Below are 27,762 nucleotides of genomic sequence, written 5' to 3'. Positions count from 1 at the left end.
AATCATTCTAGTCTGAGAAGGTGACGTCCAGCTTATGCTTGTGTAAGTACTCGTGAGAATTTCTCGGCAACCTGGTAATGCATGTTAGTTTCAAGACAACAAAGGAGCATGCGGCTTGGACTTACGTCAGGAGTTGCCTTAATAAAGGGGAGATCAAAGAACATGTACTTTTCGTTCTTCATGAGTTCTACGACAGTGTAGAGGAGTCCCCATGGCTGAGGCCAGAAACTAACCAGCCTCTCAAGTAGTACTCGGGTGATCTCCTGACGAATCTCGTTCTCTTCAGGATCATCAAAGTCCTTGCCAAAAAAGTGCAGAAGCGCCTGTCGGAAGAAAGTGGTGTGCGCATTGGGGAATCGAAGTTGGTTGACCACACTGACAAGGAGATAATATCTAGCCTCAGCAGAGAGCTCATGGAGGATCATAGAAAGGAGGGTCACTTCGTGTTCGTCGCCGGTCACAGACACTGTAGTGCCTGCTTGTGCTGCCTTTTCTGCGGCATGTTGTCCAGTGTAGATGTTGACAGCATCGATGATCGCCATATTGGCATCGACAGGGACATGGCCGTAAGTTGTCGTCTTGCGAGTGTCCTGTGCCATGGCATGTGTGATATTAGCAACAATGTCTTCTGTTGGGCCACTCTGGAGCGCTTGGTCGATGGCGTTCAGGAGTCCCCGATCCTGGAGCACGGAAGTGGCTTCGTGGAGGAGGCCAGGGTGAACATGTATCTCGTCGGCCTGGTCTTTGACATTGGAATCGTTGATCCTAGGGATCTGATGAGGGGTAGCAGCCAGGACAGCGTTGATGAGCTGTGTACAATGAGGCGGGATGCTTGCGCATAGCCTGATGTGATTGGCCGCCACAAACTCAGGGAAGTCATGGTGCAGAATGATGAGAAGCTTGAACGTAGCCCGGTAAATGTCCTTTGCAATGTTTGAAACCTCGAATACCTTGAGTTGATCACCTAGAGTATCAAGTAACTGGCAAACAAGTGTGGCGAAGGGTGTCCAGCCAGCACCATCGGGCAACTGTAAAATGCTAGGCATAAAAGCGCGATGCTGGACGAGAGAGAGCCAGCCGTAAATAAAGCCAGGAGCAAAAGCAGGCCCGATCTTGTTGAGTCGAACTGCCATCTTGACCAGAACCTCACGGCGTTCGTCTTCTGGCAAGGCCTCAGAGATGGTCTGAATTTCATGGAAAAGCATAGACAGGAGGCGGAAGAAAACTCTTTGGTTCAACTCCTCTCCGCGCTTGACATGGTGGTTGGTAAGGATAAGCTCAACGAGCGACAGAACCGAGTCGATGAAAGCCGGGCGAGTGGATGTTGGCTCGAAACCCATACCAATAAAAGTTCCGATGAGCTTAGAAAGTGCGTCCACCATCACGTAGGCATCACCAAGAGATCCAGTGCGGACGATGTATTCAAACCGGTCGGCAGAAATATCGAGCGCGACACGGATGAAGACGAAAAAGTCATCACGAGTTTGCAGAACCTGGTTGTTCTGCAGTTGCTGCACAAAGGCCGCGATAATCTTGTCGGATGCATTGTGGTTATGGCAGAGTCGAATCCATTCGTCAAACACATACTCTATCTGGTCGTGCTTGAAGAGAGCTTGGTTATCGACCGGTGTCGGGCGTGTGAGGCCTGAGTTGACCAGCTTTGACTTGATTCGTTGACCAGCGGAGGAGTCGGGGTCCTCCAAAACCCAAGCCCAAGCTGCCTCCAGGGTGGAGGCAAAGTCGGCGTACAGAGCGATTGGGCGAGCGTCGAGAAGAGTGAGATCGAGCATGTGCTCCAAGAAATCGAGGGAGCCTTCCTTGCGAGCCTGAAGTGCCTTGGTCATAGCTAGATCGATACTCCTCCACTCCAAAAGATCCGTTCGGACCAACGCTGCAAGTAAGGGTAGGTTCAAGAAGGTGGAACCAGCCTGTTGGCTGAAGAGAGTTCGGATACGGCTGTTAAGAGCAGGACCAGAGATCTTCCTCAATGTTTCTAACACGTGGACTAAGCTCTCAAGCGTCAAATTGTCGTCCACCTGCGAGAAAATAAGACCAGTGATTTGTTCCGCAGCGTAGATTGCAAATTCCTCTGAGTTCTGCGATGTCTTGATGATGTGTTGTACTAGCGCATCGACGACATCCAGAAGAGAGTGAGGTCGTGGCAAGCCCTGGAAGTGCTCCTCGGGTGATTCGCTAGCCACCCTGACGAGTTCTTGAAGTAATTTGTTCACTCGTTCAGCCAAGCTCTGAACATTCATCTGGAACCCGGGCGACCTTCCGTTAGACATGGTGTTAGCGCCACTATGAACGGGTGCATAGGGTTGCATTTGAGCGCCCAAGTGCTGCTGAATCGAAGGAGTCTCTGCAGGAGTTGGGATGTTGGGGACAGTGGCGAATGGCTCCTGTAACACCTCGTTTGCCATTGACCTAGTAGCATCGGAGGCTGACTGGCCGTGGGAAGGTGTGGGGAGAGTGGCACTACGTGGTTGCCGAGCAAAGTCTTCATATATAGCCATCTGCTCATGGTTTAAGCCATTGATGTTTGGCGAGAGCTTGTAGGGGTGGGGAATGGCCATAGCCCACCGGCTGAGGCTCGAGTCGAAATAAGGATCAGTGGGCCTCTGAATGCGGTGTCTTCGACGAGCCTCAAGTTCAGATTCAATCATTTCCTCAATTTCGGGGACAGCTCTCTCTTCAGCCTGCTTCTCGATAATGTTGCAAGCCAGGTCCAAGTTGGAGTTGACGCACATGATGATCGTGCCCTCGGGAAGTCCCTGAGGAAGGTCGTTCGAGAGGTTTCGCATGTAATTAGTGAAGTTGGCACGAAGAGGCTCCTTGGATGTGACGAGAGCAAGGCTTCCGGCCGTGGCCTTCACCATACTTATAGCCGAGGTTCGTACTCGGTTCTCATCAGGCTCAATGGCGAAGTCCTTATGGATCATCTGCTGGGTTGAAATCGCGGCGATGGTAACAGACCGGTCAACAACAGGCTGAATAATGTCCTGCAATGCGCGGCTGAGCGCCGTACGGACAATCTCGTGAAGTCGGGTGGTACTGACCACCATCTCATTAGTAGGGGGGATATTAATTAATGGACCAAGGTCTGGGATGGTAGGTGCAAGAGTTTGAGGCGAGAGCCCAGCACCAACAGTGGAACCAATACCATTCAACGACAGATTCTCGAAGGCATCGAGCTGTTCGGTAGGCAAGACGTCCGCTGGCTCTTCAACGACGACGGGTCGGTTCAGAATCTCGCCAGAAGGCTCAATGCTCTTGTGATCTAGGTTCAAGCCCTTACACAAAACCTCAATTTCAAATTTAAGGTTGAGCTTTAATTCAGCATTGTGATAAAGTTCAATCAGCAAATGGATGATGTCCATGAGCCAGGGATTCGGAGGTCTGAAGACTGCTGACGTAGCGCCTTGTGTCAATACCTTACATACGAAAGGTATGACAACAATGAGCCGTTTGGTGTCATGTGCCTCGATCAAAAGCTGCTTGAACGCGATGTTCTTGTGCTTAATAGGACGATCTCGCGCCAGTGTCAAGAGACCTAACCATCCGCCGAGGTTTTTGAGATGAGTCCTCTCGGTTGAGTTCTGCATCGTTGCTTCAGAGTTCAACATGCGACATACGCTGACATAAGTCTCTCGCAAAACCTCGCTCCAAAGAGCCCTGTCCTCGAGCAACCTGACCAGTTCAAGGTACACGTGATGGTAATTTGGCTGCATTTTGGCACGTTCCTCGACCAGGTGGCTGGCGAACCATTGCTGGTGCCGACGTTCCATAGTCTCTCGGAGTTCTTGACACATCTCCCGGATTGTCCCCTCAGTAATGTTGTTAAGAACAAACTGTACCTTGTCCTGAGCGCCTTCATCCGGATCTTCGAATTCAACGTCGGGAGGTGGTGGGTCAACATTAAGAGAGGCGAATGCGGGTGCTTGACGGTCGGCACTCGCAAGCTCTTCGACGTTTCCATTCGGGAATGTTTCGCCCTGGAATCCCAGCCCATGGGGTGTTCCAGCACCGTTGCGTCCACGCGAAAGCTCCTCTTCGTGTTCGCGAACGACCTCCTCTGCCTTTCTGAAGGCCTCCGTGTTATGGAGTCCTGGAATTTGACACAGTTGTCTGCAAAAGCTAGGCCACTCTCGGAATCGAACGAACAGCTGCATCAGTGCCTGAAGACCAAATTTGTACATGGGATCCTCCTGAGAGTGATCTCGGACGGCTTCCAAAATCATGCCCAGTCCGATCTGAAGGGGTAGATTAGACACAAGCTTATGGGAGATAATTCCGCCAAAGAGAACCGCGGTAGTAGCGAGGGCCTCCAATGGATAATCCCCATAATGACTATACTCATCGAAGAGCCCGTGGATCATGCAAGAAAACACATCTTGATCGAGAGGGTCTCTGGAATGCTTGTACTGGCTGAGGACCTCGACGATATTGCGGACTTGGACTTCTTCACTATACATCTTCTTGTAATGCTCTTCCATCCTGCCGTTGGCAATCGGTGATAGTGCGTTTCCATCCCTGCCGTTAGCGTCAATGAGGTCATCGTAACCTTCGCCGTAGTTGATCAACCGTGGGTAGGCAATGATGCAATGGCGCTGAACGACGATTAGTTCGGGAACTGGAGGGCTTGGCAAGAAGTCTTCGAGGATTCGGAGTAACGCGGATACGGTGCGGACTTGAAGGGTTGTAGAATTCTTAATAGCAGGTTGTCCGTCGGCACCCCCTCGTTGATATTGACTTTCCAGATTCGCTTTGATCATTAGGAACTGCACAAGAGTGCGGGCAATTTCAGCGCTTCGTTCAGCATTGTTGCGCGCCCACTTGGATAGATCCAGATATCCTTCAGCGTGTGCCAGGGCAGCTAAATCGATACCGAAACCATTGGGCAAGTATACCAGCGAGTCTAGCCAGTTGTGCTTCACGGCGTGTTCGAAAACGAGCGGAAGATCAACTGGCTTGATAGCGTGAGCATCAATCAAGCGTTGTATGACCCAGTCCTTGTCCTTTCTCCAGAGGCTATCGAGAACAAAGTCGTATTCGGGCGAACGTTTGTAGAGGAAGTTCTCAAACAGAGAGCCAAGAGTTTCCATAGCCATCGGAGCCCAGTGTTGCCGGGGGACTTCGAAGGCAGAGACCAGGAAAATGTCCAGATTAGGAACAACCACTTCCTGGAAAAGCCTTTTGGCCTCAATACTAGTGGAAGCCATGACAGAGCTGAGCGCAACGTTGAAGATGGAGGAAAGTGCGGCAACAGAAACGAGCGGATGCTTGACAGCAACAGCCGCTCGCTCTTGTACATTGGGAGGAGAATTGGCGTAATCATCGATAGTGATACTGCGCTGGAGCCCGGGGATTGTTGTCGCATCTAGCTGTTCCGGAACCAAGGAGGCATAGGCACTGACAAACGAGAGCTGAGCCTCCGGGTTTCTCCAGACACCACCCCACAACCTCTGGATATCGAAGCCAGACTTGGAGTCCTGTGCGATGGGCAAAAAGGCTTGGTAAAGACGCAAGAATTGCTGAGAAGAAACACGGGCCGAGGGCTGGTCAAACAAGACAATTACCTCCATCCAATCGAATGTTTTCGGAAGAACTTGTCTCAAGGCGCCAACCAAGATGCTTGGATCTTGTTGGGAGGTTTGGCTGATGGCTGTGAAGGTCATAGCAGCCGAGATCTGTTCGGGACCTAACTGCAGGCTACTGGGCCGGTTCTGTAAGTAAGAAACACATGTTTCCTCATCCCTAGTAAGTTCGATGCCTGTCTTTTGAATGTACTTGACCAGCCCATTGGAGGGTCGATCGGCAAGTACCCTGCTTAGATCGAGGGCAGCAAGAATCTCGGACGGTGGCGTTTGCTCTGGGGTCTGACCGAGCCATCGCTTCGTGACAGATGTCTCTAGATCGCGTCTGGCAGACGCATTGAAGCTAGGAGGGTGATATTGAAGAAATCGGTCGACGATCATTGCGATAAAAGGGGGGGAAAGGTCGGCGTGTGCGTCAAGAGTAGGTCGGGATATAATGTCGAGGAAAGAGGGAAAGTTGGTAGATAATATGGCATCGGCTGTAAATGAATAAGTACAATGGATGGGGTACCTTGTGGTAGGTGTGTGCGCTTACCTTTGGTCTTTAGATCTGCCCTTGAACCAAGCTTAAAAGCCAAAGCTAACAATGTCTTCTCCAATGCATCGAGCTTGAAATATTCCATAAAGGTCGAGAGATCAAAGTCACGAAAGATGTCTTCGGTGCCACTTTCAATGGACTCGGCGATTTTACTTGCTTGGTCGACATCGTGTGAAATCTTTCGCATCTCGCCTACAAGGATATGATAGTTGCCTGGGTTTGATACGGGCCTGTTGAGGCCAGGGAATATTTGCGGCGCATTACCGGCAACGAGCCGGGTGAAATACTTTGAAAATACTTCCATACCGTGTTCATCGATGAGCTATAATGTGAATGTGACGTTAGCAACCTTGGAGCTTCACAGGGATAAATGTAGCCAAACCTTCTTCAATTGGTCAACCTGCAATTCCCACTTTGCGCGGTCCTTATCCTCCTTGATAGTGCTGAGAAGTAGATAGACCTGGGCCACAACAATTTTGGTTAAGGAGTTGGTGCCCGTTGGACTGCTGGCGCTGGGGCTTGCGCCAGCACTGAGAATGGCAGCCTGCGATGGGTGAGGTGAATGGCTTGCACCCGTCTGTAGTGTCTGCGCAGGATTGGGCGAAAATGATCCCGCTCGAGGTGGTGGGACCATGGAGGTATATTCGCGGCGGAGGGGGATGAGATGATGGAGCACCTGCTCTCGGTGTGGTGGCAGGCCGGGAGGCTCACGAAGCTTGCGAGCGGGGAAGTGTGTAGGAGGCTGGGTCGATATATAAGATTCCTACATGGGGGAGCGGCCAAACGAAGCAGCGATTGGGGGGCGTGATAGCAGATCTAGATATTGTGCGATCGTGCAACCGATTTCGATATGGAGAGACTCGTGAGTTGGACTCGACTTGAAGGTGGAGATCGAGGTACGTGTCGAACTCAGTACTCGTCGGAAAGAGATCGCCGAAAACGCAGCAAACTATATATCTCGGGGGGGGAGGCCTGCAGCAATTCGGCGTCAAGAAGATCCAGCGGAATGCAGAGTATGTATGGCGCGTGGTAATGCAAGTATCGATATCGTCAAGACAGTCCGTACTCAGAGTGGTGGTCGATGTTGGGTTGGAGGACAAGGTACAGTAACTGAAAATGACAAGGTACCGGAGGACGGCAAATCCCGATCCGTCAATAGGCTCCACTACACCCGCATCACGTGCCGCTGAAATCGATGTTGAACTTTGAAGTGCCAGGTAGCCAGGTTTGATAGACGCCGAGGTGGTCAGTGCTCCTGCTGTCGCCCTGCCAACGCCAACATGCCACCAAAACAATCTAGCCAGGCTCATCACCGCTTTCTTTAACACCATTGAACCAGCTACTCATCTCGTGTCTCGCTTCCTCCATCATTTGTGGGGAGTACAGCGCGACTGAGGCTGGTCCTTTATTATCACCGTCTATTTGTTAAAGTACTTCACTACGAATTGCCCATCAACATTTTTTTAGTTGATTGAGTTTCATTTAGGCATCATGCCTGGCTCAACGATTGATACCCCAGCCGTTGCGCTGTCTTGTAAGCAGAACTCAATTGAACACCATTTGCCTTTGGCTGATATATGAATCCCAGTCGCAAACAACTTTTGGGGTAAAGAAGATGCCGGAGTTACACCTTTGCTCAGTCGCATGACTGCGGCCAAGACAACATGCGATGAATTGCGAGCATTCTATGGCGGTATGCCTACATCCACGTACTCCCCTCAAACGATAACTAATGCAACACAGCTCGGGCATCGATCGAAGAGGAATATTCCCGCAAACTACTAAATCTTAGCCGCAAGGCCCTGGGTTCTCAAGAATCCGGTACACTAAAGACATCCTTGGATACCGTCAGAGGCGAAGTGGAACAGATGGCCAAGCAGCATCAGCTTATCGGTGCAGAGATGAAGTCTGAACTCGAAGAACCACTAGCTGCCTTTACTGGTGGAATGAAGGAGCGCCGGAAGATTATACAAAATACTGTCGAGAAATTACTCAAGGTCAAGATGCAACAGACACAACAAGTCAACAAGGTCAGATTTTCGATACCGCTTATTCCGACCAATTTCAACTGACAGAACCACAGACAAGAGACAAGTATGAGCAAGAGTGTTTAAAGATCAAAGGCTACCTTGCCCAGGGCCATATGGTCATGGGCCAAGAAGAACGTCGCAACAAAGCCAAGCTAGAAAAGACACAGATTGCTCTCGCAGCTTCCAGCACCGAATACGAAAACGCCGTCAAAGCACTCGAGGATACGACAGCCCGATGGAACAGAGAATGGAAGGCGGCTGCCGACAAATTTCAAGACCTCGAAGAAGAGCGTCTGGACTTTACTAAGAGCAGTATGTGGACATTTGCGAACATTGCCTCAACGGTATGTGTTAGCGATGATTCGTCATGTGAAAAGATTCGACTGTCTTTAGAGGTTATGGATGTGGAGAAGGATATTATCACCTTTATCACGGAGAAGGGGACCGGACAAGAGATCCCAGATGCACCCAAGTACATCAACTTTTGCCGTGGGGACGTGACAGACAACCAGTCTGAGACGTCAGAGGACGACAACTACTCAGTAGCCCAGTTCCCTCGCATGATCAACCCTGCTTTCAGATCGTCCTCTCCTCAACCATCAACCTTTGAGTCGCATCATGACCCGAACTCTGCATTGGCAAAGGAGCTGGCACACAAGGATAACGCCCCGGCCAAGCGCGAACCCAATGCTCCAGTTCAGAAGTCGGCCACGCTGCCTCCTGACGATATACTGCAAATTGGTCCTCAGAAGACCCAGCCCCAACAGATCCAGGCGGCTCCTCAGCAACGTCAACAACACCAACCCCAGATGCAACATTCCTCCCAACTACAGCATCCCTCCCAACTTCAACACCACTCTCAGCTTCAACGACCCTCCCAGATGCAGCGTCCGTCCCAGTTACAACACCCCTCTCAGCTGCAGCACTCTTCTCAACCACATCATCCTTCACAACTGCAGCATCCTTCTCAGCTACAACACCCTTCTCAATCGCAGCGTTCTTCTCAGCCACAGCGTCCTTCTCAGCATCCCGCTCAACTGCAGCATCAACCTCAACAACAATACTCTCCGCAACGCCAGCACCCTTCTCAGCAGCCCCCCCACAGCGCGGATCATCGTATGCAACAGCAAATGAGACCGTTGGAGATGCGACCTGCAGACATGAGGAACGCAAATATGCGACAGCACGAACCCAGACCTTCTTTGGAAATGCGTTATTCTGGAGAAGTGCGACCTTCGATGCAATCTCGACCTAGTGTCGACACAAGACAGGTACCGGATGCCAGAACTTCTTTGGAGCTACGAAGGCCTATTGAGGACCCCTCCCGCCGTCAGCAACCTGCAACCTATACTGCATATGATGCTAACCAGCACGGTGCGGTTTCGGCGGTTCCCCATGATCCCTATGCCGCGGAGGGCATGACTATGCTCTGCAGGACTGGCCCAAGCCCGATCTCAGATCACGATTCGCAGGTAACATCGGCTCGACCTTCGAGTAGGGACTCGCATAGTGATTACTCGAACCCGAATTCGTTCTCTAGCGTCGAACCCCCGAGTGGTAAGACCTCGCCTGTTAAGCAGGATCCCATCAGACAGGATCCAGCTCCCGCTCCCGCGCCAGCTCCTGTACAAACACGAGCACCTCCACCTGTTACAGCGCCTGCGCCTGCTCCCGTACAGGCACGCGCACCGGCACCAGTTGCAGCACCAGCGCCAGTTCCTGTGCAAGCGCGCGCATCAGTCCCAACGCCAGTACCGGCTCTCACTCCAGCTCCTAAGCCAGCCCCAGCTCCAGTTGCTGCCGCCTCTGCACCCACACCCTCGGCCGTCACCCCTGCTACCAGTCCTGTTAAACTGGTTGCTAAGAAGAAGAGTGGCGGCTTCCTCAAGAATCACAGTCCTTTTAGACGCAAGAGCCAGAAGGAACTCCAGCAGCCAAACAGGAACACTTGGCACGCATCAAACACTCCAAGCTTGAGCAGCCCAGTTCGCAGAGCCCAGCCGCAGACTCACGAGCCAACAAACAATGTGGTGACTCAAGAACGTACTCAGAGTCCTGAACCAATTGACGCCAACGCCAGTCTAGCTCTTGGTGTTGGGCAGAATGTCTTCCCAGTGTCAACCCCTGACACGAAAAAGAAGCCCGGTGCTGCCGCAGCTCAAGAGCCTGCAGAAGAGATGGACCCCATCGCACTTGCCCTTGCGGAACTTAAGGGCGTTACCTTGGGCAAGAATTCCTCGATGAGGGTCTCAGCTGATCATTATTCTGGCATTGCTACCCCAGCATCGGGTTCTGAAGCCGCCTCGCGGCAAGCTTCTGCCACTCGGCCAGCACCAACTCCTTCGAACCCTGATATCGCGGCGGCAAAGAGAGGAACGCCCCCACCATCGTATCAAACACCGACATCACGCTTGGGCGTTCCACCGCCTGCCGTCACTTCAAGGGCGATGAAGGAGGCCACGAAGAAGGCTACGTCGCAAACACGCAGCATGTTCGAGAATGGAGGTAGCACACCAGGAACATTTAACAGCACTTCGTCGAGAACCAATACTCGTGCCACGGAAGCCAAACGAGCAGAGCCATCTTTGAGCCAAAGTGTTCCACCAACTGCTTCACGACCCACCACTAGAACTGCTACACACGGTAGGGGTGAGTCTGGAAGCTATAGCTCAGCGTCTATGTCTCGACCAGGCACTCGAGGTACCGAAATGGGCCGAGGAGAACCTGCTGGTTATGGCACATCACCTGCACGATCAGGAACAAGGGCAACTGACATGTCTCGTCCGGACACGCGAGGCTTCAATGCCAGCCCCCTTTCACGGCCCGGCACGAGAGGAAGCGATATGTCGCGCGGAGGATCTGGTATTTACGGCACATCACCAGGCTCACGACCAGGCACTAGAGGCACCGATATGCCCAGAGCTACCTCGCCAGCTCCAGCTCCAGCCAGGAGTGTCTCCCCCCAACCACCGATTAACGACAACATGAGTTATAGATCGGTATCTCCAAACCCTTATGCGGCTAGCCAACGCTCACCCTCCGTTATGAGCTCACCACAGAAGCACGGCTCTGCTCAAGGTTACTACCCTCAATCCCCGGCCAGTCGTGGGCCCTCCCCTTCACCCTACGGTCAGCAGAGCCGACCTGGAAGCGGCTATGCAGGCAGCGATATGGCAATTCAACTGGCGCCGGTTTCGGATCCTTATGGTTCTGTGAGAAGTGGAGGCAGCCGCCCTGCTTCTAGGGCCAACAGCTACTACGATGATGGTAGCACCCGCCAGCGCAGCCAGAGTGTTGCTGATCCTTCACGACTGTACACTCCTGACGGCAGAGCTATTCTGCATTATGGTAAGTCTATTCTTGACCACAAGTTGTTGATGTTTAATACTAACGCAATTATTAGCACGCGCTCTGTACATGTACCAAGCCGCCATTCCCGAGGAGCTGGGCTTTGCCAAGGGCGATTATCTTGCCGTCCTGCGTCACCAAGACGACGGATGGTGGGAGGCAGAAGTCCATGGCGGAGATGGAAGCGTTGGGCTGGTCCCAAGTAACTACCTTGCGGCATGCTAACTTTACTATGATGTGAGCGACTGAGCGGTTATTTGCGCAACGTTTTCCGGATGACGATGTTTCTTATATTGTGGTTGCGATATTGATGCAATTGATTGACGACTTGATTTATATACCTTTCGGTTTGCTGTTTTTCGACACAGCATTTATTTGATTTGGACCTTGGGCTCGGATTGAGGGATTGTTGTCATGTCACGATTGTTTGAAAGACTGAAACGAATGCTTTTGTTGTTTTTGTTGTTTATTACTAGTACGATTAGAGAGCACCTTGCTTTTTCCTAATGTTAAATTTAAGACGGTCGATTTGCGGTAGTAATCATTGTGAATATTACTAATGTGTAGTTGTTACACAACTTACGGAGTACATGTTGAGAAGTGAGCAAAAGAGCTGTGTACAAGACCTATGACGTTGGAGCTGCTAGAGCTAAGCTTCCTTGTCCATTCATCCCTGTCCAACTCCAATGTGGGTTGCAGCTTGCTGTTGCTTGTCGCCTTCACATGCCACTCGCTCACTCACTGACTCCCTTGGACCTTTTCTCCCTTGTCGTGTGCTTCTCTCAAACCATAATTCGTCTCATCCCAGTTGGTGAGCTAATTAGACTCAGCATGGTGAGTTATACTCACGATATTTACTGAATTATGTATGACTGATCGTGTCTGCAAAGGAAACACTTCAAGAGACGGCCCGCGTCGTCACATCTAAGCCTGTTCAACGAGCTGTTGTTAACACCGTCCTCCTCGTCTCGACAGCCGCAACTCTCTTTTGTACTGCGGCAATTGCGTCGGTGCTATTCTTTCAGAATTTCCTGCCTCATGAGGTTGTCACTTTGCCGGTGCATCTTCAATATGGGTACGTAATTTTGATACGGCGACTGACCTACCTGGGTCGCTGATATTGCTGGATTTAGCTCTGGAATTAACCCATATGGGATTGCATCACTCCAAACGCCGCCCATGAAAACGCAGCAAGAGTACGATGTGTCGCTATTGCTATCCATGCCGCGCTCGGTCCCAAACGTGGAGCGCGGTAACTTTATGATCAGCCTGCACATGCTCGGCGCCAAAGCTGACGTTTGGCTCCACGCCCAGGCCGAACAGCATGCGTCGTCACACGAAGGTTTTGGACAAGCCAATGTATTGTTCAGTTCCCGCAGGCCTGCTCTGTTCCCTTACGTTGATCCGCTCGTGTCTGTAGCATCCCGTGTCCTGTTTCTGATTTACCACCTGTTTACCCCGGGATCGAGCACGAACTCTGTCATCATCCCATTGGCCGAGCGAGTCTCCTTCTCAAAGGATTCATTGTTACCCAAGTCGGCATACATTGAGGTGGAAGCAGGACAGACGATTCAGGTGTACAATGCCTACCTGCAGCTCACAGCTCAACTTCGCGGGCTTCGCTGGATGATGGTTCACTATCGTATTTCAACATTCCTGGCTCTGACCGTTGTTTTCTGGGCCTTTGAAGTCATCTTCATGGGTGTGGCTTGGGGAATATGGAGCGTTGCCTCAGGACCAGCCGAAGAAGACGATGCCAAAATCAGGAGGCTCAAGGGTTTGAGGGATGACCACGAAGACGAGCCCACAGACCACGAAGAGACCTTTCCCACGTATGGCAAGCAACAGCCTCTCAAGTACGAGCCGGACATCAAACCAGAACAGGATCCCGAACAGCCCCTGTCGGAAATTCCTCGACTAGGAGCTGATGCTGATGATGAAGACGATGGGAGTTTTGACGACAAGGACGAGGAGGATGTGCAACATAGGGACTCGGGTATTGGCACGAGCTATAGCGAAGAAGGTACTTCGAGTATTCGACGGCGAACATCACGCAACAGACTATGAGACAGGGTGTGATGTGTACTGATCAGGGGCAGCTGTACGCGAAGCGGTAGAGGCAGATACCCATGTCTTATAGTATTATTGATAGGCTACCTAATGAGAAGTTGAAGTTATATCATCTTGAGTGTCTATTGGGAGGTATGGGAATTTCAATTGAGTCATGACGAATTAAGGTGTATGCCAACTTGAGGTGCCATTCTATGACGAGCTCATACAAAACACAAAGTAAAGTTTAGTCATAGGATCCCGCCCGGAAGATACCTTAGATAATACGCTTTTTTCCATGTTAGGAACGCTTCTAGAGATTAATAGCTATGTGCTCGAGGGTAAGGTTAAACTGTAGGATCCGCATTTGAATCCAGGCTGCGTTTGAGTTAATTGACGCTGCATCACGAGCAACAATGGCGGCGAGCCGTTTCTATGGAAAGTATCCCATTGTTCAGTTTACAAGTAATCACAGCACATAAAGAAAGTTTCTTTTTCTTTTTTGAGTAACCACTTACCTAGCACATGCACACAATATCCATGTTGGCCAACGCACCCCTTCTCACGTTTCTTATTGTACCTGGGCTTCTAGGTTAGGTAGGCCTGCCCGCAATCGCCAACGAATTTTATGGCGGGCACCCACGTCCAACCCCTCCATATTGTAAGGAACACCCATGCTCTGGCTGATCTAGATCCCTATCTCTTCTCTTCACATGGGTAACTTAGCCCCTCCACTTTCTTTCCCGTGAACAAACAGCACCCGCTTGGTTCGTCTCGGCTTGCCAGTCGAGTTTGCAATACATCTGCTACCTTGAACCTAGTAGATACTTGCTTCGTCAAACACTGACTATTGTCTCCCTCGTTATATCAGTCCTCATATAAGAGATATGACCTTGGACCTTTGAATTGCTCATTGTCTCCACCACCAACCCACCTCAGTCTCCCACGCCCGGCCACCTCACTGCTACCACGACAGCAGCAGGTACCGTGCCGCTACCGCTACGTACCGACCGCCATTACTAGTTCGATTCACTTGGACTCTATTGCGGGACCAACTACAGCCAGCGACTACCTCCACCGCCCACCCGCTTGTTCCTCTCGACGTCTCCCGAACCACGTCTGAACATTTACGACAAGCCCTGGAGCACACCGACCTGACCGCATGCGCTGAGTTAAGCACCGGCAAGCGACTGTCCGACTGCCTTTGCTGCTTGCATTTCGCGCCAGCCTAGCCCTGACCAGCCCAACATTCAGCGAGCCCAAACGAGACCAGACTTGACGACCAAACCTTAGATCTCCCTCGCCGTTATCATCATCTCTGTCTCCCCTCACCTCGATTATACAAACCAGTCCGTCCTTAGCACATACCGCCACGATGCCCTGCTTCAAGGGCATTGCGGTCAGCATCCATGCGAATTCTGCCCCGCTGCCAGAGCATGGCATGCAGAAACAATCTCGTCTCTCGCGGATCAGCACCTACATTCCTGTACCCCAACCTCAGCTCGCCGAGTCAAACAAACCCGAGCCTGCTAAATTCGCCATCTCCATTACGCTCCTTACTCCAGGCCTGCCTATTCCGTACTCAACCCCCAAGCCTAGTGATGAGAACCCTTACCCAAAGCCTCAGTTCGTTGGTGGGCTTAACACTGGCGAACGGGGCAAGTCAACCGGCGTAGTCAACCCCTATATTCCCATGACCAATTCCGAGAACGAGACTATCGCTGCCTACATCTACTTTGACGGCCGAGCCAAGGAAGAAGTTGCCACTCTGCTACGACCCGGCGAAGAAACTTGGGTGAACAGCCGCTGGGTTCAGGTACCAGATGCTGAAGGCGGCGGTCTGGCCGAGCGCGAGTTCTTGTTCCGCGAAGTCGGCCTGGAGCGATGGCTCAACGGCTTGGATCTACAAGGACACGATGCCGCCGAGAAGCTGGAAAAGCGTCGTCAGAAATTCGAGAAGCGTCGACGACGACAAGGAGCTCTTGAAGGAAACGCTAGCGCCGACATAGAGGAAGGATCTTCGAGCCGAAGGAGCACACTACGCTACGGCGCTGATGACAAGTCCCCTATCGAGGCTGTTCTAGACGACTCCGATTCTTGGTCCGACGACGACGACGAGCCACCTGAGGCGACTGGTCAAATCAAAGTGGCTATGTTCCGCGTCCTCGCCTCAGGCGAAATTAAGAAGGGCGAATATTCACCACAATTTGACGCTCACGATGGTGATGAAGATGACATGGGGTCCAAAGAAGGCAACGGCATCGACGCTGATGTTGAACACACTACGAGTTTCGCCAAGCCTAAAACCCTCGATCCCAAAACTATCAGCACACAAACTGTCACAGGCATTGACGGCCCAGACAAGCCTTATGCAGTGTTTACCTTTTTCTACCGCGGAGAGCGTAAGTGGCATGCCGTAGTCTGGATTGTATATGCTAACAAATCGTTGTAGGGCAACTACAAAAGCTGGGCGTCATTCAGTCATCAAAGAACCCCCAGACAACACCAAGCTCCGTCAAGCGAAGATCGGGTCAACTTGACTTCTCTAACCTGGGACCTCTCAAGGCTGGTGGTACCGTTGGCTTCTCTGCCTTCCGCGACCAAGCCAGTGAAGCCTCAAGACGTCGTAAGGCTCGAAAGAAGAGCAACGGCAATATTGCCGATGACAGCGATGATGACGATGACGACGACGACGCAAACCTGGGCAAGATGGAGGAAGCCTACGATAAGGACGTAGACACCAAACTTGCTCCAGAAGATGCTAAATTCCAGGGCGAGCTTGCTGATGGCGTCGACCGCATTCACGTAAGTTTGCCATGATTATCATTCAAGCCCCCCCCCGATCTAACGTTCTGAATGTAGCTCAAGAGGGCGCATTCTGCGGACCCAGATAGCATAGCTGCGTCTCCAGCATCACAGAATAACAACACTGTCAACTCATCCACCTCATTGGCACCTACCGCTGGAGGATCTCCTGCAAACAACAGCTTGTCAAATGCAGCGAGTCTTGATACCCCTAGCAAGTCTACTTTCCAGAGTCCGCTCAAGAAGTACAGGCCTAGTGTTGACTACGGGGCCGACGGTATCATCTTTGGATCAGGCTCAGGCTTGAAGACAGAGCTGGATGCAGCGCCATCTACGGGATCCGGACCTGGAACACCCTCCAACGCTGAGGTGCAAAAACCAAAGATTGAAGACGAGGAAGAGCTATAGAAGCATCCAGTCAACTGGCACGACGTTCCGCTTGTCTAGAGTAGACATGGCAACTGAACTCCGAAGATGACGATAGAATCTCCAGCAGCACCCCCAAAAGAAGCTGTTGTTGGATCGCAAGGCGGGTGGGGTGGTACAAGCAAGCAGATTCGATATAGACTGGTGGATTATCACATGGAAGGAAGCTGCGATTATGACCGGAATGAGTACTTGCGGCAGAATTTAAACGGTCCACGAAAAAAAAAACATGAGAAGGTGTATTGGCAATGATCAAGGAGTCCTTGGATGCTTATGGCCTTTTGGGAGCAAGGGGTGCGTTGGAACAAAAGGCTCTGCTTTTCTCGCTACAGGAAACAAGGAACTCTTTATCTCGAGGGGAGCAGGCTATTAGAGGCTGGAAGGTTAAAGCAAGTACTTTGAACCAGCCAGAGGAACTAGCTCATGGCTCAATGAATGGATCTACTGTATATATGATAACATGATAAGGCAGAATAGGACATGGTTTAACGCATTTATTAAGTGTAAAACTGGGGTGGCGTCTGACATGTTGCCTGACACGATGGCGATAGAGGATACCTAGATAGGCAAAATGACAACGTTACGTTTGGCTTTAGACAACAGACTTATCACGAGGAAGATTGAAAATTTCAGTTAACAATATTGAATGCATTATTGAAGAACTAATTATGGCGTCAAGGGTACAATGGCTTTTGACACGCTGGCTAGCGAGGATCTTGAGGCGAAGATCGAGAGAAAAATCTACTAGACTGATTGTCGAGTTAGCCAATGCTTCTAACAAGTTTTTGTAATGATTAATGAATGAGAAGGAGTTTTGTCAGACTGTTGAGCTTGATAATTTTTTAAATCAACATAGAAATTCAGTTGGCCGTTCTTAATGGAAGAGTTTGTCATCATACAAAAGGGGCAGGGGAAAAATGAATGAGTGCACGCGTCCATCGTGGGTTGGACGAGACACCAATCGTGTCGTGTAACGTACCTTACTGTTGTTGGGTGAGAATTAACCCGAGACAAGAATATTATGATAGTGCAGAGCGCAGCCTGCAGAGTCTCGAAGCATCGTGACCTAACAGTTCAGTTGGGGCAGTCAATTGCAGCCGGTGGAAATGTTGTTAAAGACAAAAGAATATTTTCAAGCGCAGTCGCAGCCGCAGTTTTATTCTGCAGCCAGTCGGGGGTGGAGACACAATATCGGCTTATCCAAGCTCCATCCCACCATTTATGCACATAGCGGTGCCGCACTGTCCTGTCACAACCCTGGGCCTAACTCGCAGTGGTTTCCACAGCAGCCGCCCACTGAATCATCAAGTTGTGCCTAATCTGCACTGTGCCCCCTCAACCCCACCATCGATCTCATATCTTGCTTTCGTGGTTGCTTCCCCTCGGGCAGACTTTGCGATAACCCAACCCAAACAAACGACTCCGTCGCAAAAGCATCCTCGCTCTCCTCCTCCCGACGCATTAGCGATTTACTCGACCCGAACAGGTCCCCAGATTTCAAGATGGCCGGAAGTAAGTTTCTGTAGCAAGAAAACCATCAGGATATTGGACACTAACCGCGCACACTTCTAGACTTTGAGGAAGTCGCCAGTACGTTTGGACCCCATATGGGCTGACCGACAAGCTCATCTTTGGTGATATTGACGAGACCACTAACACCGCAAATAGAGCAGTTTGTTGAGTACTACTACAACACCTTTGACTCTGATCGCAAGGGCCTCAATGCTCTCTACGTGAGTAATTCGTGTCAGGCGGTGGGCAGCAACAAATGACGGCTTACTGACTCTCACCTGACAGCGACCTAACTCCATGCTCACATTCGAGTCTGCTTCTGTCCTCGGCGCCGAGGCCATTGCTGAGAAGCTTGTTGTATGTATTTCCTCCGCCTACAAACCAACGCTTACCTCCTAACGATCTTGCAACAGAGCCTCCCCTTCCAGCAGGTCAAGCACAAGGTCGCCACCCTCGACGCACAGCCCTCCAACGACCAGGGTGGAGTGATTATCCTCATTACTGGTGCTCTTCTTGTATGTCTCGTCTCGCACAATATGCCCGTGCAACGGCTAACAATCTGGTTCAGATCGACGAGGAGCAGAACCCCATGAACTTCTCCCAAACCTTCCAGCTTCAACGCGACCAAGCTGGCAACTACTACGTCTACAACGATCTTTTCAAGCTTGTTTTCGGTTAAAGCAGCTTGTCAACCTTGCTCAACGCCTTGCTCCCGACTGAGAGATGAAAGCGAAGCCTACAGATGTACCAAGTGGGGCAAGAGAGGAGGGGAAATTAAAGCAGCAATGACAATGGCAATGGAACAGTGTTTTTTGACGATACGATGAAATTTAGAGTACGGTCTCAGGTACAACATATTCATGTTTAACTTGACTGTGATTTTGCTTGACGATCTCCCCCACAGTGCCAGTCAGTAGTAGGGGGTCATCAAACGCTGCAGACTCATCTGATGACGTGACATAGAATGCCCTACGCGGATTCTAGACTGGCCGGCCAGCTCAGTGTTAGACTTGTCAGAACCGGAACAGCTTATAGGAATTAGACATCACACATACAGTAGCGGAATGGACCGGCTAACGGGTTCGGACCCAGGACTTTGGGATAAGGGCTCCATTAATGCTTACCTGCCTACTGGGTAGCAGAAAAGTTGACCTCCTAAGTCTCAGGGTATAAAAATAAATGGCCTAAAGGCTATGATTTTAGTAGCATAAGATGACCTACTAATTTCGTCTCTTATGTTCTCAGCGGCCAATTTTTCTGATACTGAGGCCTGCGTAGGTAGGTAGAAACGGAAAATACCAGTCTATATCCTTCCATAAGTACCCGTACCCAGAAGGGCGGGAATAAACAGATTTTCCATTGTCTTGAGCTCTCATCTCACTTCGGCAAATCGAGGGAAGCAGTAATCTAGCCCTTGAGTAGTAGAACACTCCTCGGATCCTAAGTTTGGGATTCCCCAGGAGGCAATTCTCATACCAACATAGAAAATGGCAAAGCATGAGACGCACTACAATCACATTTACGATCAAGACTTGTCCAAGAAGCAAGCTCATCATCTATTTTAAGAGGGTTAGGAGACCAGCCCCTCATGTCACTGCGAGTGGGGATGGGAAAAAAAAGTAACCCGAGAAAAATCATTCATTTTCCATGCCGTGAACCGTGCAACACCGTTGATCCCATAATCGCAATGCATTTGAGGGGGTATAAACAAATTAGACTTAGATCTTGGTAGCAGCCTCGAGAGCCTTCTGCTTCTTGATGATCTTCATCTGAGCCTTGGCACCCATGATACCACCACCCCACTGTCGGCGGGCCTGGTCGTGCTTCTCAAGGTAACCATCCTTGACAGCGGAGATGAGCTTGGAGAGCTCAGTCTTGTCCTCGGAGCGGACCTCGGTGATGGCGAGGACAGCAGCGGTCTGGAACTTGTTAGATATGATTCTGACTTGACAATTTTGATTTTGCTTACCTTCTTGTGGACGACCGTTCCGAGACGGGCCTTGCCCTTGACAATGGCGTAGGGGATACCCATCTTCTTGCAGAGAGAAGGAAGGAAGACAACGAGCTCAATGGGCTCGACGTCGTTGGGGATGAGGACGAGAGAAGCCTTCTTGTTCTCAATCAGGCCGACAACGTGGTTGAGGCCGTACTTGACGGTGTAGGGCTTCTTGGAGACATCCTCCTTCTTCTTGCCCTCCTTGACGGCGGTAGCCTCCTGGAGGAGACGCTCCTTCTTCTCGGCCTTGGTCTCAGGTCGGTACTTGTTGAGGAGCTTGAAAGCCTGGGCAGCAGTGTTGCGGTCGAGGACGTGCTGGAACTGAGCGAGAGCCGGGGGAACCTTCAGGCGCATCTGAAGGATCTTCTTCTGGCGCTGAAGACGGACATACTCGGGCCACTTGACCATGCGAGAGACATTTCGCTTGGGCTGGATGTCCTGGCCGATACCGTAGTTGCGGGGTCGCTTCTCGAGGAGAGGGTTCTTGATGATTGTCAGCGATCTCTATGGCCCCGAGAGGAAACCTGATGGGATTTACTAACCTTAGCGGCCTTCTTGCCAGCCTTACCCTGAGGGAAAGGGGCGGGAGCGACCTTCTTGCCGGATTTGTTGGGAGGCTGTCATTGAGAAAAGAAGACATCAGCAAGGCATTCAAGCCAACAAAAGGTCTTCTCTGAACTCTAACGAGAATAGGCCATGGCATTTCTGCACACGCCGCATCTCCAGCCAAGTCTTCACCAGTTCGACACTTTTTTACGGTGATCGATTACTGGCGGAATACCAACAGCAAATGTCGCCCACAAAATGTGGACGACGCTGCGGCTTCAATTGCGCGTAAAGCACATTTGACTCACAAAACTGTGGCCATTAGAGTCGAGTTGGTTTTTATTCACTCACCATCTTGAATCGTTCGGGTTAGTAGGTGCTCGTGGATTGAAGAGCAAAGTCCGGGACACGAATGGTGGATGGAACAAAATCAAGAAGAAAAGATGCGAAATAGAAAAGTAAAATAATTAGGGCTACTGAAAATTGGTGGGGCTTTTCGGAACAGTCTCCACTCTTGATCTGCCTCAGAGAGGTTGAAGCTGATCTTTTTTTTTCCTCTTTTCAGTCATGCACGTGACTATGACTCTTATAGTGCAAAGTTATCACGAGTCAAACGTAGGGAGGCAACAAGTGAAAGAAAGGGAAAGATTACTACTTAGAATTTGTAAAGTTGGAGTAAACACGAATACTTCTCTCGCAAAAAACCTTGTATACATTGTTATAAAATCGACTCTCAGATATTTGAACTTCTCCACTCCGTCGACAGGCATTCAGAGACTCCTCAACCCAGCTGAGAGACTAATTCAGCCGACGACAAAATGGCACCTGCACCTTGCTTCCGGTGTAAAAATAACAGGGCTGTTGTAAAGCGACCCAAGAACCACCACAAGTTATGTCGAGACTGCTTCATTCAGGTTTTTGAAGATGAAGTCCACCATACAATCACATCATCAAAGCTCTTCTTCCGGGGTGAACGAGTTGCTATTGGTGCTTCAGGTGGCAAGGATTCAACAGTCTTGGCCTCTGTGATGAAAACGTTGAACGAGCGACACGACTACGGGCTGGATCTTGTATTGCTCAGTGTCGACGAAGGTATCAAGGGATATCGAGACGACTCACTGGAGACAGTCAAGCGAAATGCCGTTCAGTACGACATGCCCCTGGAGATTGTCGGCTATGATGAGCTGTATGGATGGACTATGGATCAGGTTGTCGAAACTATTGGAAAGAAGGGAAACTGCACGTACTGTGGTGTTTTCCGACGACAGGCTTTGGATCGAGGGGCCAAGAAACTGGCCATTCAACATGTCATTACCGGTCACAACGCCGACGATGTCGCTGAAACCGTTCTCATGAACCTTTTACGAGGAGATATGCCCCGATTATCTCGAAGTACCAGCATCGTTACCGGAAACTCGAGCAGCGAGGTCATGAGAAGCAAGCCTCTCAAGTATGCTTACGAGAAGGAGATTGTTCTTTATGCACACCACAAGAAGCTGGACTACTTCAGCACCGAGTGTATATACAGCCCAGAGGCTTTCAGAGGCACGGCTCGAGGACTTATCAAGAATCTCGAAAAGGTGCGGCCAAGCGCAATCTTGGACATTGTCAGGAGCGGAGAGGACATGGCTCGTCTTACACCCGACAAGGGCCAAGGGGCATGCGGCGGTTGCGATGAGGGCGAGGGGATTGGAGGCTGTGGTTCGGCCAACGGGCGAACTTCTGGCAACGAGATGGCCCAGGTTGAGGCTAGCTTGAAGAAGCAGCACAAGTCTGCAGCTCTTGAGACAGAGATTACAACCAACGGAACCCCCAAGGACGATGCCGTACCTCTACCAGTCAGGACAAAGAAGGCAAAGCAGAAGGAGGCACCGCCTGCACCGAAGCAGAGTTTAGGCAAATGTATCAAGTGTGGCTACATGTCGAGTCAGACCATGTGCCAGGCTTGTACACTGCTGGAGGGTCTGAATAAGAATAGAGCAGAGATAGCGATATAATGGAGATACCCCTGCTGTCATGACCAAACCCTTCGACCTCTAGCATATTTCGTGATATGAACTAATAAACTGTTTGAAATTGTTGAATTCTCCCTCGTAACTGCCGCCCATTCTACAGGCCTTGCTATTTATGCCTCGGACCCAAATTGTGTAATTACATTTGTTGATCTGGGTTGCCTTCGTAACCATCCGCTCTAAGCCATCGTACTGTTGTTTAAGAAAAGCGTGTTTCCAGCTGAATTCTCGTGTCAATTCGTGAATCATGATATCAAGAGCAGCACATACCTTCCAGGGGTTGTTCAATTCGAACCCTAAGGGTGCCTCTGCCTTGTCTGTTTGTCCTCGTAGGGTTCCCGTAAGGCGACGGTCACGGTCCATCACTAATTCTCTGGTTAGTATCCTTCAATTAGAGTTCATTTTGGACGGTATCGTACTTTGCTGTATGACAATTAGCATTATATGTTGACTATAGGTGCGAATGACTTACTCTATCCCACTGATCAACCGAGTAACGAGGCCGCTTGCCCTCGTTTTGGATGCCCTTAATGACGGCAAGGCCAGTACCAGAGATACCGAACATCTATAACTCAATGAGCTTTCATATTGCAGAGCTGCGAAATCGGATGGCAACATACACCAATCATGATGGCATAGGGAAGAAGAGCCTCAAAAGGAACGGGCATTATGACGGTGGCGCTGCTTGAGCAGACTTTGACGTATTCGGTATATTACTCGGAGAATGGGAGATCAAATTGACCAGGCCTGACCTGTCGTCCTGGTACGTCGTCGGGGTCGAGAATCTTTCGAATGGCCGGGTCTTGAATTGAAGCTCACGTCGAACCGAGCCATTGACGATTCAGTGATTGGTGATGCAGTTTCCGTGGATGCCTGAGGCCTGAATTTAGCTCTGGTTCTATCCCTGCATGAGATACAGTTGAGAGCAATATTAATCGCACGGTGTGTCACCAGATCGCAGCGCCCAATCATTCAATCAATTGTCGCACGCACTGTGGCAACTAGCTCCCGCGACAGCTGTTTGATATCAACCAAGTCGACGCGACTTGATCAAGTGGCTTGGCTTATTGCATCTCCACGGGATTTGTGTTCTCTACAAACGCGTAGATTAAGTCGAGGTCGAATACTCGATAGGTCCCCTAATTTCTTTTTGGCTATTCTCTGTCTTACAACTCTCACACGCCGCCCCTCAATCCAAGGCCGCGTTTTCAGCTGTAACCGCGATGAACAAGACGTGACCACACCGCGAGAAACGCTCCTTCAAATTTCGATAACGATCGCTATGCAAAATATAGGCTGCGTTTCAGAACATTCACTTCCGGTACGCGGGAGTAATTACGACAAGCGCACAAACAATGGAAGAGGATCGTCAACAAGGCGTCATGGCTTCAGACGAGGATGCCGAGTATGAGACTGCAGGCGAAGCAGGAGGAGACACAACAATTATTGCAACAGGTTCAAGAGAGGACGGGGGAGTGTCTAGCGTCGATCGAGACCCCTCCGACAATGGTGATATCGAGTTGAGCGACCGCGATGCTTCAGGCGAGGATGTAGACGCATCAGGCGAGGAGGATAATGAATACACGGCACCCCCACAATTATCGTCCCACAACAGCCGACAAACCGATCAAGAAGAACAAGATGGAGCGGACGAGGAAGCAGAAGAAGCAGAAGCAGGGGACGCCGAAGAGGAACATGACGATGCGGATGTGGATGCTGAAGGCGACGAAGACGTTGACGCCGAAGGAGAAGAATATGAAGATGACGAGGGCGTTGGCGCCGTCAAATTCCAGCCAGGGACCAGGAACCACGACGACGAAGATAGTGAAAGCGATAAATCTGATTTCCCTAGCGCCAACGAAGAAGAGTCAGATGACGAGGCTGCCTGGGACGATGCTGCCGAAGCCGAGGAAGACCATGATGATGAAGAAACTGCAGCACCGAGCCACTGCGTTTTCTGCAATCAAAGCGAAGACGACGATCCAAGCGAGGAGTTCGAGACGTACTTGGCTTGCACTCGTTGTGGCAATAATGGTAAGTACCCAAATTACAATAGTAAACATGTGGAGGCTTACAAACTTGTAGCTCACCAGCAATGCGCGCGCGATGTCGCGGCAATGAGCACCGAAAATAGTGAGTGTCGCTTGCTTTAGAAATCTGGCCACTGCTGACAGTCCTAGCCCCTGATCATTGGAAATGCCCCGATTGTTTTGGTCGAGAATCTGATGCGGAGGGAGAAGATGAGGAAATGGAAGATCACGATGTCGACGATGATGCCGGACTTCCCTCTCAACAATCCGAAATTCCCAAACTCTCAGGCGAAGCCCATTTCGATCAACAAATGGAAGATGAAGATGCCAGCTCCCATCACGAGTCACAACATGAAGACGACAACGGGCTTGACGAAGGTCTGAGAGAGCCACCGCGCACGTTGAGGAAGCGGAAATCGTCATCCTTGGAAGGTGATGGGAACGTGATCTCCCTAAGAAAACGCCGAAGAAACCAGTTTAATGACGCAGCATCTGAAGGTACGGCGCGAAATGGAAGCGCTGAACCAGGTCGACATAACCCTTCCAGAACTCTACGTCTCAAGGTTACACGGCCCCCACCTGTTTCAATAAAGAAGCACACACGCACGTCGCTCGTACTCAAACTCCAGGTCAAGCCTGGTAACCTTAAGGAAGTTCTTGGCCGCAAAAAAAGAGAAACTCGACGACAACCTGGGACTGTCACACGAGCGCCTCCCCAGCGACCAGTCCCAACACCAAGGGCTACCGCCATTGCTGCCATATCTGTCCTTCCAACTCCCTTTACATCCGACAACTATTCACAACCATTATACTTTGACTGTGATTTGGACGAGATGCAGGGCAAACCCTACGGCGGTATTCTGTCAGAAGCAGAGGCTGACACATCCAAAACGCTTCCAGCCGAAGAAGATGAGAATAGGTTCAAGGATGCCTTGCAGAAGGCCGACGAAGAATGGAGGGCACGACTTCTGGCCATGCAAGAAGAGTCCAATGTGCCTATCCGAAAAGCAAAAAAAACTGCCGACAATGCCAGTCATATCGAGTGCATCGAATTTGGCGGGTGGGAAATTGATACGTGGTATGCCGCGCCATATCCCGCCGAGTACTGCACAACTCGGGTACTGTACATTTGCGAGTTCTGTCTCAAATACATGGCGTCAGACTACGTTGCGTGGCGACACAAACTCAAGTGCCCGGCCAAACATCCACCGGGCGACGAGATCTATCGACACGGATCTGTCTCGGTTTTCGAAGTCGATGGCCGGAAGAATCCGGTCTACTGCCAGAACCTGTGTCTTCTCGCCAAGCTGTTTTTAGGTTCGAAAACTCTATACTACGACGTAGAACCCTTCCTCTTCTACGTGCTGTGTGAATACAACGAGACAGGATATCACTTTGTGGGATACTTCTCAAAGGAAAAGCGAGCAAGTAGTCAAAACAATGTCTCTTGTATCCTCACACTGCCAATACATCAACGGAAAGGCTATGGCAACTTGCTTATCGATTTTTCATATCTGCTCACAAAGGTTGAGGAGAAAACTGGCTCGCCAGAAAAGCCGTTATCGGATATGGGTCTGGTTTCATACCGTAACTACTGGCGGCTAGTTATGTGTCGGTACTTCTTGACAGCAATGAAAGAGGAGAAGTATGCGACAGAGGGGCTTAGCATCAAGCGCATATCCGACAATACCGGCATGACACCAGATGATGTTATATCCGCCCTAGAGGGCCTAAGGGCTCTCGTCAGGGATCCACAAACCAAGACTTATGCCTTCAGAGTTGACTTGGACTATTGCCGACAATATGTGGGCAAATGGGAGGCAAAAGGCTACGTCCAGTTGAAGCCAGAAGCTCTTGTTTGGACACCATATGTTATGGGACGAAGCAACGCTGTCAATTTTGAGCTAGGCCCCCCAATAAACACTATCGCACCAAGGGAAGACGACGAGGCCAAGGTCGACGAAGGACTCGGAACAGCTGGCACTGGAGGCCAGACATTAATAAACGGAGAGCAGAATGAGGAACATGCTGCAGGTCTAAATATTGACACTGGTGCTGAGACCGAAGCGAACGTCAACGGCGAAGCTCAGGATGATGACGTCGAAACTGACAATGCTGAGCCAGCCCCGGTCCAGTCCATCGAGGACGTGGCGCCAGGGCAAGAGAAAGATAAGGATGCCGAGATGAAGGATGCAGAATCTGATGGCCCGCCTACTTGGCTAAAGCCATATCAGGATATTCCGTATACTCGCTTCGAAGTATTCCCGGCTATTCCTGGAGGCAGGCGTGAGAGGGCAAGACCAAGTGTCAGCCGTCCGGCCGTGCCTCGTACTACCAGTAGCGCCCCGAGGCAAAAGCGGAGTAGCGGCAGCCATCGCACTTCATCGTCCAGACCCAAGAGCTCATCAAAGAAAAAGACTGGTGGCACAGGTCGTGGGCCAGGCCGATGGCCTAAGGGTACTAAAAAGTCTGACTATGGAAACGCAACCAGCGGACCTGGTCTGCCACCCGGGTGGCAGGACAAGCAAGTCAAGCTGCGAGCCATCACCGAAGGGAACGACCCAGACCAAGAAGTGGCTGTCGAGGAGCCAGCAGAAGACTCGGTCGTGGTGTCGATGCGGGCTAATGGAACAAAAGTTAATAACAGGAATGCTGCTACACGCAAGGCCTCTGTTGCAGACGCGAACGGAGAGCAAGCTGCTGAGGGAGAAGACGTTGATGCCGAAGGGGAGGACATTTAAATAATTATACCTAACAGCGGGTAGCCACAGATGATGAGAGTGTTTTTACGGATGTATTTATTATACCTGGGAGGAACGGCGTGGGTTGCTTTATTAGCTTTATCTCACATACGATAGAGGCTTTTGTTTGTA

The 27,762-nt window shown here is 50.7% G+C and overlaps 9 protein-coding genes across 9 annotated transcripts; 6 read left to right on the top strand and 3 right to left on the bottom strand.

Annotated features, from left to right (window-relative positions):
- Positions 1-32: 32 nt before the first annotated feature.
- FGSG_08474 (uncharacterized protein) lies at positions 33-6,769 on the bottom strand (the record flags this gene model as incomplete). Its single annotated transcript, XM_011321989.1, has 4 exons — positions 33-71; positions 126-5,911; positions 6,133-6,457; positions 6,518-6,769. The coding sequence occupies 4 exons, from the start codon at positions 6,767-6,769 to the stop codon at positions 33-35; spliced, it is 6,402 nt and encodes a 2,133-aa protein (XP_011320291.1).
- A 1,234-nt stretch (positions 6,770-8,003) lies between these two features.
- Positions 8,004-11,738, top strand: FGSG_13358 (uncharacterized protein; the record flags this gene model as incomplete). Its single annotated transcript, XM_011321988.1, has 4 exons — positions 8,004-8,165; positions 8,219-10,814; positions 10,962-11,513; positions 11,569-11,738. The coding sequence occupies 4 exons, from the start codon at positions 8,004-8,006 to the stop codon at positions 11,736-11,738; spliced, it is 3,480 nt and encodes a 1,159-aa protein (XP_011320290.1).
- Positions 11,739-12,236: 498 nt separating this feature from the next.
- Positions 12,237-13,580, top strand: FGSG_13357 (uncharacterized protein; the record flags this gene model as incomplete). Its single annotated transcript, XM_011321987.1, has 3 exons — positions 12,237-12,347; positions 12,404-12,588; positions 12,647-13,580. 3 exons carry the CDS (start codon positions 12,237-12,239, stop codon positions 13,578-13,580), a joined length of 1,230 nt encoding a protein of 409 aa, XP_011320289.1.
- Positions 13,581-14,937: 1,357 nt separating this feature from the next.
- Positions 14,938-16,775, top strand: FGSG_08476 (uncharacterized protein; the record flags this gene model as incomplete). Its single annotated transcript, XM_011321986.1, has 3 exons — positions 14,938-15,964; positions 16,015-16,367; positions 16,425-16,775. 3 exons carry the CDS (start codon positions 14,938-14,940, stop codon positions 16,773-16,775), a joined length of 1,731 nt encoding a protein of 576 aa, XP_011320288.1.
- A 1,401-nt stretch (positions 16,776-18,176) lies between these two features.
- FGSG_08477 (uncharacterized protein) lies at positions 18,177-19,706 on the top strand. Its single transcript, XM_011321985.1, has 6 exons — positions 18,177-18,305; positions 18,366-18,383; positions 18,462-18,526; positions 18,591-18,662; positions 18,719-18,820; positions 18,874-19,706. The coding sequence occupies exons 1-6, from the start codon at positions 18,296-18,298 to the stop codon at positions 18,982-18,984; spliced, it is 378 nt and encodes a 125-aa protein (XP_011320287.1). The 5' UTR covers positions 18,177-18,295; the 3' UTR covers positions 18,985-19,706.
- Positions 19,707-19,817: 111 nt separating this feature from the next.
- On the bottom strand, positions 19,818-21,257 carry FGSG_08478 (60S ribosomal protein L8). The gene is made up of 4 exons (XM_011321984.1): positions 21,199-21,257; positions 20,844-20,918; positions 20,275-20,784; positions 19,818-20,224 (listed from the first exon to the last, which is right to left on the bottom strand). The coding sequence occupies exons 1-4, from the start codon at positions 21,199-21,201 to the stop codon at positions 20,024-20,026; spliced, it is 789 nt and encodes a 262-aa protein (XP_011320286.1). The 5' UTR covers positions 21,202-21,257; the 3' UTR covers positions 19,818-20,023.
- A 229-nt stretch (positions 21,258-21,486) lies between these two features.
- Positions 21,487-22,845, top strand: FGSG_08479 (NCS6 protein). The gene has a single exon (XM_011321983.1). It carries the CDS (start codon positions 21,666-21,668, stop codon positions 22,842-22,844), a length of 1,179 nt encoding a protein of 392 aa, XP_011320285.1. The 5' UTR covers positions 21,487-21,665; the 3' UTR covers position 22,845.
- Positions 22,846-22,915: 70 nt separating this feature from the next.
- Positions 22,916-23,656, bottom strand: FGSG_08480 (uncharacterized protein). Its single transcript, XM_011321982.1, has 5 exons — positions 23,480-23,656; positions 23,332-23,424; positions 23,279-23,282; positions 23,130-23,224; positions 22,916-23,079 (listed from the first exon to the last, which is right to left on the bottom strand). The coding sequence occupies exons 1-5, from the start codon at positions 23,525-23,527 to the stop codon at positions 23,059-23,061; spliced, it is 261 nt and encodes an 86-aa protein (XP_011320284.1). The 5' UTR covers positions 23,528-23,656; the 3' UTR covers positions 22,916-23,058.
- Positions 23,657-24,214: 558 nt separating this feature from the next.
- Positions 24,215-27,630, top strand: FGSG_08481 (uncharacterized protein; the record flags this gene model as incomplete). The annotated part of the gene is made up of 3 exons (XM_011321981.1): positions 24,215-24,893; positions 24,945-24,992; positions 25,040-27,630. The coding sequence occupies 3 exons, from the start codon at positions 24,215-24,217 to the stop codon at positions 27,628-27,630; spliced, it is 3,318 nt and encodes a 1,105-aa protein (XP_011320283.1).
- Positions 27,631-27,762: the final 132 nt, after the last annotated feature.

This window comes from Fusarium graminearum, chromosome 2, assembly GCF_000240135.3.
Source record: "Fusarium graminearum PH-1 chromosome 2, whole genome shotgun sequence".
Lineage (NCBI taxonomy): Eukaryota > Fungi > Ascomycota > Sordariomycetes > Hypocreales > Nectriaceae > Fusarium > Fusarium graminearum.
Note: the sequence above shows the minus strand (reverse complement) of the source record. Positions and strands in the feature narration are given on the sequence as shown.

What these genes read in the sequence shown, in the direction of transcription:
- FGSG_08477 (XM_011321985.1), top strand. An exon ending in AGGGCCTCAATGCTCTCTAC is followed by an intron (nt 18,527 to 18,590) that starts GTGAGTAATTCG and finishes CTCACCTGACAG; the next exon opens with CGACCTAACTCCATGCTCAC. An exon ending in TCATTACTGGTGCTCTTCTT is followed by an intron (nt 18,821 to 18,873) that starts GTATGTCTCGTC and finishes AATCTGGTTCAG; the next exon opens with ATCGACGAGGAGCAGAACCC.
- FGSG_08478 (XM_011321984.1), bottom strand. An exon ending in CTGGCAAGAAGGCCGCTAAG is followed by an intron (nt 20,785 to 20,843) that starts GTTAGTAAATCC and finishes ACAATCATCAAG; the next exon opens with AACCCTCTCCTCGAGAAGCG. An exon ending in GAACGGTCGTCCACAAGAAG is followed by an intron (nt 20,225 to 20,274) that starts GTAAGCAAAATC and finishes AACAAGTTCCAG; the next exon opens with ACCGCTGCTGTCCTCGCCAT.
- FGSG_08479 (XM_011321983.1), top strand. Translation starts at nt 21,666, where the DNA reads ATGGCACCTGCACCTTGCTTCCGGTGTAAAAATAACAGGGCTGTTGTA.
- FGSG_08480 (XM_011321982.1), bottom strand. Translation starts at nt 23,527, where the DNA reads ATGCCCGTTCCTTTTGAGGCTCTTCTTCCCTATGCCATCATGATTGGT. An exon ending in CCTATGCCATCATGATTGGT is followed by an intron (nt 23,425 to 23,479) that starts GTATGTTGCCAT and finishes ATTGAGTTATAG; the next exon opens with ATGTTCGGTATCTCTGGTAC. An exon ending in AATTGAACAACCCCTGGAAG is followed by an intron (nt 23,080 to 23,129) that starts GTATGTGCTGCT and finishes ACGAGAATTCAG; the next exon opens with CTGGAAACACGCTTTTCTTA.